The sequence below is a fragment of the Leptosomus discolor genome, chromosome 6, assembly GCF_034619465.1.
Source record: "Leptosomus discolor isolate bLepDis1 chromosome 6, bLepDis1.hap2, whole genome shotgun sequence".
Taxonomy (NCBI): domain Eukaryota; kingdom Metazoa; phylum Chordata; class Aves; order Leptosomiformes; family Leptosomidae; genus Leptosomus; species Leptosomus discolor.
This window is the reverse complement of record NC_141396.1, coordinates 18,634,049-18,647,895: the sequence shown is the minus strand read 5'-3', so window position 1 is coordinate 18,647,895 and position 13,847 is coordinate 18,634,049. Positions and strand designations below refer to the sequence as shown.

Genomic DNA, 13,847 nt, shown 5'->3' with positions numbered 1-13,847 from the left:
TGTACTTTTAAAGCCAATAATAATTTCCTTTTGGCTTTGATTCTTTTCTGTGCTGACGTTGTTTGATTTAAAAACATGAGCAGGGTGCTATATTTTTCAAATAGTTTGAATTTCAGAGAATATCAGAAATATGTATGCTTTGTGATTTTAATACATATGATATCATTTGCCTTTGACGTTCACAGTTACTACAGAAATGAAACTATTTATGGAGCAGTTCTTAGTTGTAGACCATTCCTGAGCCCTTGTGATACATGTAAACTCCTAAGAAGGATAACTGACAGACGTCGTTATTTAAACAGATTCAAGCAGCACGTAAATGTCAAAGGTATTTATAAGGTTTCCTGGTTCAGGTCAGTGTTTGCATCTGAGTGTCTGTCCCTCTTTATAGCAGTTAATATGGTTCATTCAGTTAAGATTTTCTGAAGAAACACAGATCAAATGTGTTTATTTCAATTGCATGGTTTTTGATGTGGATAACATTGTGGCCACTGTCTGGACATCTGAGATTCATATGTGTAATCCAAGAAATTAATATTCAGAAATATTATTGATTTTTTTGTAAATGATTAGGTAATGAGAGGTTCTGCAGGTATTTACAACACGTGCTGTGTATCCCTAACACAGGTTTTGGCATTGAAATGTTTTGGTGTCACTGATCTGGTATATTTTGGGGACCTTTATAAACAACCTCAACTTTTATATTTCTTTTAAAATATTTTTCTGTCCCTTTTCTTAAAGTAATCTTAAAAACGTGAACACAGAAGATAGTAAGTTAGCTTTTTTTTCCATATGGCTGCAAATTTTCATGGTCCCTTAAAACTATCAGTGATTAGCTCTGGGGGTTCATGAAATAGGTAGTTGTTGTGGTTAAGGCAGCCAGCAGCTAAACCCCACACACCTGCTTGCTCAGTGTGATTGGGGAGAGTCAGAAGGATAAAAATGAGAAAACTTGTGGGTTGAGATAAAGACAGTTTAATAGGTAAAGCAAAAGCCACGCACACAAGCAAAGCAAAACAAGGAATTCATTCACCGCTTCCCGTTGGCAGGCAGGTGTTCAGCCATCTCCAGGAAAGCGGGGCTCCATCACGCATAACGGCTACTTGGGAAGACAAACACCATAACTCCAAATATCCCACAGTTCCTTCTTCTTCCCCCAGCTTTATAGGCTGAGCATGACGTCATATGGTATGGAATATCCCTTTAGTCAGTTAGGGTCAGCTGTCCCAGCCGTGTCCCCTCCCAACTCCTTGTGCACCCCCAGCCTACTTGCTGGTGGGGTGGTGTGAGAAGCAGAAAAGGCCTTGACGCTGTGTAAGCACTGCTCAGCAGTAACGAAAACATGCCTGAATTATCAACACTATTTCCAGCACAAATCCCAAGCACAGCCATGTACTAGATACTATGAAGAAATTTAACTCTATTCTAGCCAAAACCAGCACAGTAGTCAATCGAGGTTTCAGATTTTAGGGGAGATTTCCTGAAGTAAAAGGCCAGTGTAGCATGAAGGGATTAACCTGGGTTGCCAGGTGCACTGTAGCTTTGACCATGAGCATGTGTTTCTTGGTAGCTTGGCACGAATTTTAGTATGGGGACTGAGCAAAGGGTAGCAGCCTTTTAATCTCATCCAGTCTCGCAGTTACTCTCAGGTGATCTTGGGTTACCTGACCATTTTTTAGTTACTGAGAATATTACTCAGCACTGCTGAGAACAGTCTGACTCTGTCTTCTTCATAACCCCCTGCCAGATATTTATCCACTAGATAAGATCCCCCCAAGCCTTCTTTTCAGGATGAACAGTCCCAGCTCTCTCAGCCTCTCCTTTTGTTTCTCTTATTGCTCAATGATGTTTGTGGCTCTTTGCTGGACTTGGTCCAGTATGTCTATGTCTTTCATCGTTCATAGTTTAAAGTTCTCCTCACCAGGCAGGCCAGTCTGTTGGCAAACTTTACATCTTTGTTTCCATTTTAGTAATACATCTAGAAAAACCTTTCAATTCAGCATCATAATCCTCAGAAAGGTTTGCTAAAGAGAATAAAGGTACCATTTTAAGCTGTTTGGTTTAAATATTGTTTATACAGAGTTCAATGTAAATTTACTCCTTAAGCAGAATGTCACGTCATTAAATTACAAAAACAGGTAGCACACAGGCTGGCATGGTGCAAAGGCCAGTCTTTTCAATTCCATTCTGTCCTTGACCTCTGTACTCAGACTGCCACCAAGGGGAACAGTTGTGATGGTGACAGTGCACATAGTTGTCACTTACAAAGTACACGGAGCTCCTTGGCTCCGTTCATGCCATTTGTTGTCTCTTGTTGATATGAGTCTGGTTCCACAGGGCAGTGGCTACACTTGCATCCACTGCTCTGTGCACACAGCAGTCATTCATTCCCCTGTAAAATCTGCCTCTAAGAGTTTAATGGATACTTGTGTTTGTGAATGGCACTCTATAAATAAATAACCATAAGACATCAAAAAGTCTTTCAATCTATATACAGTCTGGCTGGAAATGGATGCTCCATTTCCTTTTACCAGTTCTTCGAGTCAGCTTTCTTCCAAGAGCTAGACTTATTCTTGTGACCACAAATAAAATTCTAGTTCTTTTAGTATTTAAACTTCAGTGTTGCAGTGTTAAAAATGTTTTAAATAGTAATTTGGCTCTTGTTTCTTCCTTCTTACTATAAAGTCATAAATGAAACTAAAATAACACCTATAATGAAAGCTTTTTTTCTGCCATTTCCTTTAAAAATCTGACCTTTTCTGTCTATCTTCTGTTGCTATTCCTAATGGAAAACACTTCAGAATTTGAAAGGCTGTTAATGTAAAAAAAATTTCAGTCACAGAATTGCTGTTGGAAGTTAGTCCCTTTTTTGGCTTCTTGACAATGTTCAAAGGTAGAAGACTTTTTTCCCCCTTCAATTATGGTTCCAAAAAATATGTGCTAACTTTAAAAAAACTTTCTATAATATTCAAAATACGCTGCCAGCTTCAAACATCAGGATGGGAATCATATATGAAATATATCAAGCTTGGTGTTGAACTTGGCACAAATTTTGTAAATGTATTTTTTTATATTAGAAGTTATTTGCATGTTTATGTATTATCAATATTTTAATAACTATTTTAAATTTACTTGTCTGAGCTTTCACAGATCCCAGCAGTTATTTGATTCTGCAAGGGGTATATCCAGCTTCCAAAGATCTGGATGAGGATCACTTGCTGGCATCATTTCTTGACCGAACCCATAGCCCAAGTCAATCCCAATGATAACTAACTGAGACAAAGTTTACGCTGTTTGTGGGTTTACATAGTTGTGCTGGCATAGCTACATCTGCTAGGACTGAGAAAAAATTCACCCTTGAATTGCCATAACGATGCTAGTCTGCCAGCAACCTTCCATCCCTCTTCCAAAACACTCCCCACCTAGACGTGACTGACAAGAGAGGAGCCTTTTTGCTTAAAAAGTTTGTCTCATTCAACTAAAGAAGTGATTTAACTGTAACTGTGAAAGGACTTTATTAATGTAAACTGTGTCTCAGGTAGGCAGAGTTGGAAGTATAGCTAAACCAGAAGAGGCATAGAGCCAAACTTTCACTGTGTAACCTTCAAATTGTATTGACTTGCCCAGGACCTCTTCTGCAGCTCTTGAAATCTGAGTGAAAATGTTAGTCTGACTTTACTGTAGCTGTGCTCCCACAAGTCCACAATGATAACAGTTTAAAAGAAGAGTTTTCTCAGGCAATGCCTGGAGTTTATAGAGATCCCAGACTCGAGGAGCTGAATTGAATTAGGAGTTATAATTAATAAGTCTCTGCCAGGCACCTCCACCAGATATGAGTTACCAAACACTGCAGAGATTAGCGGAGGCACACGATTAAAGAAATGCTGAAGAAATAAAGAAATACAAAGTTACGTGCTTCTGATCTATTTTTCTTGATGACCTCTGATTAATTTAAGAGGCTGTAATGGCTCTTGCACATATTTAGAACTGAACTACTAAAAATTACTAACAGAAGTGAATTTTTTTTTTTCAGTGAAACCTAGGTTGGTCTCCTGTCTGTAAAACTGCTGAGGACAACATGTAGTAAGTATAATGAGACTACTGACCTAGATTTTCAGAGGTGGCCAAGTCTTATCAGGTTTCGATTCATTTGCACGGGTGACTGTAGATTCCTTTGAAAACCTCTGACATAATTTTCATGGATAATTATGTTATTGACAAAATTTTATAGGAATAGATTTGATCCTGAAAGAACCTCTCTGGGAATATAAAGCAGTATACAGATTTTTGAAGAGGACAAACTTAGGAGAAATAATAATATTTCAAACGGGCAGATAATAAAGAAATAATTATTTTCTTTGGTATTAAAGAAAGTAATATATTTAAAGCTTATAAATTAGACTATAATCAGTGATGTGAGACATTGAACAAAGAAAATCTATGTTAATTTTGATCTTGTAAGTACGATGAATTCATATATTAAGACTAGTGGGTGTTTTGTAAAAATGCATATATATATCTGGTATCACCATTGCCAGAGGCTGAGGAAAGGTTCTAAAAGCCACCAGAGGGATATAGATTGCTGCTGCTTCTCCAGTCTCTGTGGGAATTAGCAAACTTGAAAATCTCAGTTTAAAAATGGAAATGTTGCCTTATTGAAAACCTACTGTTGAAAGTTTCAGGACAACCAATATGCATCAACCTTTCTGGTTACCTGTGTTAAATATGTTCTTTACTCCATACAGAATCTTCGTATTAAACGTAATGGAATTTTTAGTGTCTGATGTTATCAAGGGAATCAAAGGCTTCAGACCAGACTTGGAACAGATCTGAGCATTTAATGTTTGAGAAAGTGAGCAAAAAGTCTCCAACACAACGCAGGAAAGGAAGATAAATCAAACAGACTGTGACACTGTTTGCATTGCATATGAAAGAGCTCATAACAGGCAGCAACAGTAAAAAGTTTGATATTTTTATTAATACGTGAAAGGAATAGAAGGCTGAATTAAATTTCTGGGACAGGCCATGCTGAATAAATTGTTTTAATTCTGTACATCAGCTGCTATTGAAGTGTTTTTTATACGACACTGGTATTTCCATATTTAAATTACATTTTTGCTTAAGTCTTAAATTAATGAAAACAGACCTTTCAACTAACAACCTTCTGCATTTATACTTTCAAAATTGTGAGGGGAAAAAAGTAGGTGAGTTCTCTTGCTAACAATCATTCCTACCCTGCTCTGATTGCATGTCTAGAAAATAATTAACAGGTTTTCTCTAATGCTTCCTAAAGATGTTGAAACAATAGAACAAATATTGACTGAGAGGCAGCAAAACTTGCCTGGACAGGAGAAAATAATGGTTTATATAACTGAAAACAGTTTGCCAAAAATGGAATAGAAATTCTGGAAGCTCTGATTTTAAATTGATTTAAAGGGCCAGATGTGGTGTGTACATGCACTTGCGTACTTGCAGGCCACACATATGTCCTGCCACCTTTGCAGTACCACACAGAAGTGCTCTTTTGCCTTCCTGAAGATTTTCAGGGCCTTAGTTCCTGTCCCTAGGAGCTGATCATGCAACAGTTTAGCACCTGAGCCAGGCTTTGGGAAGCAAGAGGGAACCAGTCACGAGTCACGAAGAGGTTCTGTCATGACCAGCCTTTCAGAAACATTAGCAGAAACTTGCAAGTATGATGTTTGCCACTGTTTATCAGGGGATGAGAGGAAAAGAATTTGGGGAGGAGGTGGAGGAAACAAGTCTGCACCTTGTAACTGGGTTGAGCACATTGGGCAAGAAGGACTTTAGACTGCAGTGTGTAAAAATCACAGAGATGGAGTCAGCTCACTCTCCCCCATGCAAAGATGGGGTGCCTCTCTTTCCCTTTGTTTTCCCCACACATGTGCACACCCCTTCCCCCAGGTGCGAGCTCTACCTTTGGGTTAGGAAAACCAAAGAGAGGCATTTGCTCCTAGCGCCTGCTTGGCTGCAGGTCAGGGTCAAAGACCACCGGAGCCCACGGGTGTTACGCAAGAGGCTGTTATGAAGGGCTCCAGCCTACAGCACGCATCAACCCGCCTCCCTACTCGCCCTCCAATGCTGGCTTTGTAGCTCAGGGGGTTGCGAAATACCCAAGACTACATAAAGAATTCTCTGTCTGTATGCCCCGCCACTGCCATCAACACTTGGGCTCTCAAGAGACTACAGGGACCAGCACAATTTGTAAGGGACTCTGCTGTGGTGGGCTGGGGACAACCACGTGCCTTGCCTGCGCGTGCATCAGGGAAAGCTGCACGATGACCTGGGGACCTGTCAGGGCGTCCTTCCTCCCTTCCTTGCTTGTGTAACAGAGCCTGTTTCTGATGCTATTCTCTGTCTGTTTGCTGTTGCTGCAGGGACGGGATGGCCCACACAGAGAGAGCTCTGCCCTGGCTACTGCTGCTGGCACTGGTCTTGCTGGGCAGCAGCACGGCGGAGCGGGACTGCCGAGTAAGCAGCTTCAAAGTCAAGGAGAACTTCGACAAGACCAGGGTAAATCTTCTTTCTCTCCTGGATCTGTGATGTCTTGCCTAGCTCCTCTTCCCAGGCTACAAAATCTGGCATTCAGTAGCACCAGTGTGTGCACATTTTCACTCAGTCGCAGACTGCAGTACTGAGAAACAGCAGAAGTGTGTGATGTTGCCTGCAACTCCAGAGATGCTGGATCCAGATGCATCTGATAAAGGAACACTGCAGAAACTGATGTTTAGCAGACTGTTCTCAAACTGTACAGTCTAAACAAAAGGAGGGTAGTGACTTGGTTGTTTCTACAAAAAATTAGTACTCCAGTGTTTTCAGATATCATTGCAAGAAAAAACATTTATACATAGATATGTTGAGATCTGCCCATTATTATACTCTTCCCACCGAATTTTGTGCTCAAAATACTGGACAACTGCAGATACAAATAAGATACCAAAAAATGTCGGTTCTTTCACAAACCCTGGCTGTGCTAGGACATTTTAGTGGGTTTATGCTGTTGGAACAGCTAAATTTGTTTCTTGGTTGCAACTTCGAGGCATAGTGTCAAAGATCTGCATGTCCTCCCCTTTGTCACCTCCCCTAGTCTATAGTGTTTTCCGTATTTCTAGGTCTAACTGCAGCCTTTGTTATTTCCTTGCAGTACAGTGGCACCTGGTATGCCATGGCAAAGAAAGATCCTGAGGGGCTGTTTCTGCAGGACAACGTGGTAGCCCAGTTCACCGTAGATGAGAATGGACAAATGAGTGCCACTGCAAAGGGCAGAGTCAGACTCTTCAAGTAAGCTGTTTGGAATCTTCCTCTTGTTCCAGTTCACTAAGTTTCTGCTTCCCTTACTGGTGCTTTAATACTACCTGTTATCCCTGTACTAGTCACACAGTCACACCAAATCTATGCTGTTAGGTTTGAATTGACGTTTTCTTTCTCTCTGGTTACAGTAACTGGGATGTCTGTGCTGACATGATCGGCTCTTTCACTGATACAGAGGATCCTGCCAAGTTCAAGATGAAGTACTGGGGTGTTGCCTCTTTTCTGCAGAAAGGAAGTGAGTACTTAACTATAGAAGATGCAGAACTACCTGGGAGCCTAGTTATGTTGTATGTCCATGCCTGGGAAGGAAAAAGTAGTGCTGGATTTCTTAAACACACTTAAAACGCATAATAACTGTCATACAGCAAAGCCTTAACATGAACAAGGTAATCACGATTTTTTTATATGGGACAGCTGGTTGGCTTTCTTTAAACAAGGCCTTTGTATATCTTTGCATTTCTTTTGTTTATTACCCATCAATATAATTGAAGGTTGCTGGAAAGAAATGAAAGGCGGGCGAAGTATTTTAAGTATTGTTTTAGTTCAGAACCTAGTTACCGGGTGCTTCTGTGCTCTCCAAGAAGCCTAATATCAGACTTGGCCAGGCAGAGAAGAGGATTTTGCAATTGTTATTTTCTTTGGTCTCATGTCTGCAAATGTAGAGATTTATCTGTTTTAAGAAACAAATACCATCCAGTGTGTGTTCATGTGTGTGTGTGTATATGAATATTTTTCTGTCAGCTGTCACACCCTATGGAAAATTAATTTGTTGAGCCAAGTAGTGATTCAGACACCTGTAGCTCAAGTAATTTCCATGGATTGTTTCCAAGAGAAGCGGGTGGAATGTGGAAGTGATTGGAGCTCCATTCTCTCCAAAGACACAGTTACAAAGAATGGTTTGGATGCCAGTTGCTCTTGAATTGTTGCTGAATCTGCTCACAGCATGCTGCTGAATCATGTTTTCTTGAATACGTTAGATTGCTGGCTGAACCCTGACTCTACCTTTCTAAAAACTGTGGTCCCCACTGACAGGAGAGATGGATGAGAGAACAGTGTTGCCTCCAGCAGTGCAGATATAGCTCAAGGGACATCTTTTGCTCCAGGAGGGGAAGGAGCAGAGATGACACTTTTTACTGCAAGCACCTAAGTTCGTTTCTGTTAGCACAGGATATCTGTGTGACCAGGTTTTTATCAGATTACCTAGCTAAACAGTTAAGAAGTCTCTGAAGTTGTAACTGTGTCTTGAGAAGAGGGTTTATGACAAAGCCTGTAGCAAGCACACTTCTAACACACATGGAAACTGCATGATAATATTTTTCCTTAAAAATACTGTTTAAGTAACATCCCTGGTAGGAATATAGTTCCTATGGTTTCCAGTAATCTGGAGCATGACCAGCATGATGAAGAGCACATTTAACTTTTCCGTTTTTTTTTTTAACTATTTTCTGTCTGACGGTTTGCCTTTTTTGATTTAAATAAGAAAACTTTCTTTGTACTTCATGGTGGCTACTGTAATACACAGTTCTTTTTTTGTGTTTGTTGCCACATTTTATAGTGATGTTCAGGCATGGATTTACAAGACATTTATTAGCACTTCTTCATGCTGCTTCAGAATAACTGTGCCCATGTTAGAGGAGAAGCAGTGGTGCCAACCATTTCCTCTTCTCTCCATCACTGTCCCTGATAAATATGCTTATTTTCCTTTTTTTTAAAAAAAAACTCCCTCCAAAACATGGAATGAAATACTGGACACAGGATTAAACCAAGAGCTAATCGGTTTTCACTTATACCAATCTTAATTGTACTATTTTCTTTACAGAGTTATGGCAGCCAATCTCTTTAGATTTACTAGATTTTACTTGTGTGTCTAACAGCATTGCTTCTGTGCTATGGTTTCTTCTAGATGATGATCACTGGGTAGTGGACACAGATTATGATACTTACGCTCTTCATTACTCCTGCCGCCAACTAAATGAAGATGGTACTTGTGCCGATAGCTATTCCTTTGTGTTCTCCCGGGACCCCAAGGGATTGCCTCCAGAGGCACAGAAAATTGTCAGACAAAGGCAGATAGACCTCTGCTTGGACAGAAAATACAGAGTTATCATTCATAATGGTAAGAACATTTTTTTTCTTAAGAATTTTATTTCAGGGTTTAATGAATAAAGCACTGGGAGTCTCTTGCTCATTGAATAGCAGATGCATTAGTCTTTTACTTAGTGGCTTGTAGTACTGTCTTTTGAAAACTGGAGGTTGTAGTAAGTTATTTCCAGCTTTTACTTCCCTTATCTGAAGGAGAGCTAAGGTGTATAGCTTTTTATGTGGCATATCACATCAGCTGAAAAAATAATTAGAGGGAGTTGTAAAACAATTAAATCAATGTAGTATGAGTAAACATAGTAAGGATAAACTCCGCAGTAAAAGAAATTGTGTCTCTTTAATCAGAACTCTTTGCCTTTCTCAATGAAATAGTTGTTGAAGGGAATAGAATGTATTTTCAAAAAATTCTTCCAAAAATTCTTCATGAAAGGCTTTTAAGGAAAATCAGAAATCTTGGAAAGGGTACCTTATAGCAGACTTTTTCTCGCAGGTCCTCCTGCCAACTGTTTCACAAAGAGTTGTGAAAGAGGGACATATCCCTCATGCTGGAAGTAAGACCATATCTTGAGTCATATAGTCAGGCTGAGTTTGCAACACAGGGAAGGATACGGATTAGCTCACTTGTGCCCAAGTATATTAGAAAAGGCCAAATGGTAATTTCTGCTACTTCTATCAGTGTTCTAGAAGAAAATGTAACATATGTACTGATAAAGATTACACCCAGAGTGAAGAATAATAAAGGATGAAGAAGACAGATCAAAATATTTAGGACAAATAAAATAGTAGTGTAGTCCCTACCCCACTCTTGCATTCTAGAAGACACAATATCTATAGAAGACTTGAGTGGTGAATCAGCTGAATGTGAACACCCAATGTAATGCTGCCGCCAAAAGAGTTACTGTGATTCCTGGATGCATAAACCAAGGTTTATGCAAAAGATGAATTTACTATGAGATGTTCTGCTCGGCATAGGTCTGCTTGCTATGTCACGTTTGATGATAATCATAACTGGAAAGGGTACTGAGGATGAATTAGAAGTTTCAAAGAGCAGAGAAAAGGATGGAAAGTTTGTAAAATGTGTCCTCTAGTGAGTGCTTCAAAGATCTCAATCTTTTCTCATCAGAAGGTTAAAGGCTGACCTGAGCAAAGTCTGTGCTTGCCCACACAAACAATGGGAATTGGATAATAAAGGACTTGCAAACATAGGAATAATAAATTAAAATGGATGGAACTTTAAACTGGACGCATTCAGAGCAGAAATAAATAGCCATTTGTTTAACTCCAAAGGTCATTAACCTTTGGAACAGTTTACCAAGAGCTGTTGTATGTTCTTCATCACTGAAGTCTGTAAATCAAGATTAAAGGCTTTTCTAAATGACATGTTAGAATCAAGTGGGATTGACTGAAGGAACTTTTGTGTACTATAAAGAAAGTCAGAATAGATGAGCAGTCAGCTCTTGTGGCTCTATTACCTGTTCATCTGATCTATAAACAGAGTAATATATTGCCGTGTTGTAAAGTAGGTGTGCTGATAAGAGGGTGGCTGAAAGATCTGCTAAGGTGGGTGGTGTTTAGAATACCGATTAGTGACCTGGAAAAACTGCCTGACAACAATAAAAATAAAAACTCTGTCTTGAATGAGAATTTGGAGACAACATAACAAACAGCTGAGTTTTAAGGCAGTCAAGACTAAGACATAAATGCAAGTGAAATTGGCTTTTGTGAATGATGTGTATGATTGCATAAAGGGTAGGATAGAAAAGAAACAATGTCATTATATAAATTGGTCATATGTTCTTGTTTTGAATGCTGCATTCACTGCTCTTCAAATGAAGTGCAGCAAGAATAAAAATTTCTGAAGAGGAGAAAACAAAATAATGAGACAACTGAGGATGTTTTTGCATTAAATCTAAGATAAAGTGTAGATAAACAGCTGTTGTGCTTTGACTTAGAGGTGTGTGTTATGGTGGTTCCTTGCATTTCTGTCAAATCCAGAGAAAGTACTATCCCCCTGTAAAATCAGGATATTGGGCTAGTCCAGGTACTGGTCTGATTCAGCATGGTAGAGTCTGTATTTCTTTTAGTTCTACACTATATGAGGCTTGCAAGGCAATAAATGTATTATCAGTCTTCGCAAGAAAGTATAAATCAAAAAGAAAAAAATGAAGTTATTAATGTATTCATAATTTGCGATATATTTTTTCAAGTATCTCAGAACTTCTATAATAGAATGCTTGTATATTTTCACGGAATATATAACTAATAGGATAATTAAAAAATAAAAGCTCAGAATGTCTTTTTAGAGTTCAGCCTTAAATATACTTTGACTTCCTAACCTTACTTTAAAAGTTGATCTTGCTGCCTCTAGTTTGTTATATAAATAGGAAATCTATCGAGTTGCTCCAGGAGCAGCATTCTTTGTCTGCTATCCTAACTTACATTCCGATGTTAGGTGTTGAATGCAGTGTCTGGTAAGACTGTGTGAGTTCCATACAGTTTGTAAATGAAGACGAGTAACCTGGGTCTTTAATGTTGTCTGCTTTTTATTGAATATTATGCCAGAGTTTATCGTTATAAGCCCAGCACCAAAGTGTAAGTCAAACTTAAAACCAGCAATTTGCATTTTCCCCTTACTGTGATGAGGACCTGTAATTACCTTAGTGTTAGTCAATTCTGAATTCTCCAGTATCATTAAGCCAAAGTTCCTGCAAAGCAAGTACATCTGGGAATGAGAGAAAGTTTGTGAACTACACTGAAAAAAAAACCCATTTATTGAAAGCTTTGTATCAGAAACTCTTACAAAATTCACTTAATTCCTCATGTGTGGAATGGAAGCCTTGCTACTTTATAGTTTTAATTCTGCTATTAAGAGCTACAAAATTGGTAGCAAAAAAAAAATCCAACTTCAATTGTGTGTACTGACCTGCATTCCCGTTACTGTGGTAAAATTCTGACTGACATTAATAGATGCTGCAAGAATAGGCTTGTATCTATTTCTAATTGTGCATACTCTGCCTATGTCTTGAAGCTAATTTTTTTCCCAAAGATTTTTCATTAGCTTTTTTAATTAATACTGTACTCAAATTACGTTCCCCCCAAACCCAAACAGATATACAAAATTCACCTGGATGGGAAAAAAATCTGAAATATCTGTTCTTTGTATACTGGCTCTTTAAGGCAAAAGAGAAGTCTAGGAAATTATGAGGTTTTATGGCTGTAACTTACAGGTAGCTCCTTTCCAAATATGGATCAAGCTATGAGACACTTAGTCTCTCAGAGCAATAGCTCAAGTTGCTTTAAGTTATGCAATGTGAGCGTGGATATCACAGTGGGACTACTTTAAATACAATATGATGTCACGTTAGTAGACTTGAAAGCTGTATATGCTGTTAGCATCTGCTAGAAGGAAAAGAGTGGTATATTCCTTCAGCTACTTTACCATTGCCATTAGAAGTTTTGGAGGTCAGGAGATTCTTATTTTGTTGAAAGACATTTTTAAATTAATGATTTTTTTTAAAGACAAATAATTTAAAGTAAGTGAATAACACTTTTATCACTGATCTATCCAGTACCTTGTTTGCCAAAGTATTAAAATGCTCAGGATAGATGTAACAGATCAGACGCATTCCTGTTTTGTTCCAAGTTGAAAATGCTTTGGAATTACAAACTGCAGAGCAAGGTGTTGGCATTATCATTACAAGTAACAGACTGCTGGGCTCAAGAGCTTTTTAAAGAAATTGGATACTTATGCATTTTAAATTTGGTGAAAGTTTGTATATTTTAATTTTGTCTAGTGTGGTTGAAAAACAAAATTTTTTCTGTGTGTGTGTTTCAGGATTTTGCTCTTAAGGAGATCCAAAACTATGGAAAGAAACCATGTAACAGCACCATGGATGTAAAGTTAACACATTGATCGAGTGTTCTCTTTAAAACCTTTTAAACAGCTTCCTTTAGATTTTGAGTATATTTATCTGAGCTGTGTAGCTCACCTTGTTAATAAACCAATGAAACATTTTAATAAATTCGGATTACAGGGGATGCAAATTGTTTGTATGCAAATCTGTACATATGTAGACATTGGGTTTATTAGTAAACCATCATCTTAATGCACTGTTTTGAACTGGTGACAAATCGCGATAATTAAGAATTTAATTTCCCTTTTTTGCGGTTTCAATTTCTGACTAAAAGAGTTTTAATTAAAAAAAAAAAAAGTATTTTAATTTCTTTTCAAATACAATTATCATATTTTTTCTAGGAAATAGTGGAAATCGTTCCCAATAGCATTTTAGAAAACAGGAAGGAATTTCAGTGACCCCATATATCACTAATTAACTTTATCATACGACTAATGAAGACACAAAAAATATGCATCTTTAAAAAAAACTACTTTACACACAACAAGTAAACATTCATTTATT

The 13,847-nt window shown here is 38.3% G+C and overlaps 1 protein-coding gene across 1 annotated transcript; it reads left to right on the top strand.

Annotated features, from left to right (window-relative positions):
- The first annotated feature begins 6,402 nt into the window (after positions 1-6,402).
- On the top strand, positions 6,403-13,161 carry RBP4 (retinol binding protein 4). The gene is made up of 5 exons (XM_086467287.1): positions 6,403-6,531; positions 7,163-7,299; positions 7,458-7,564; positions 9,233-9,445; positions 13,073-13,161. The coding sequence occupies exons 1-5, from the start codon at positions 6,403-6,405 to the stop codon at positions 13,159-13,161; spliced, it is 675 nt and encodes a 224-aa protein (XP_086323413.1).
- Positions 13,162-13,847: the final 686 nt, after the last annotated feature.

What these genes read in the sequence shown, in the direction of transcription:
- RBP4 (XM_086467287.1), top strand. Translation starts at nt 6,403, where the DNA reads ATGGCCCACACAGAGAGAGCTCTGCCCTGGCTACTGCTGCTGGCACTG. An exon ending in GGCAGAGTCAGACTCTTCAA is followed by an intron (nt 7,300 to 7,457) that starts GTAAGCTGTTTG and finishes CTCTGGTTACAG; the next exon opens with TAACTGGGATGTCTGTGCTG. An exon ending in CTCTTTTCTGCAGAAAGGAA is followed by an intron (nt 7,565 to 9,232) that starts GTGAGTACTTAA and finishes GGTTTCTTCTAG; the next exon opens with ATGATGATCACTGGGTAGTG.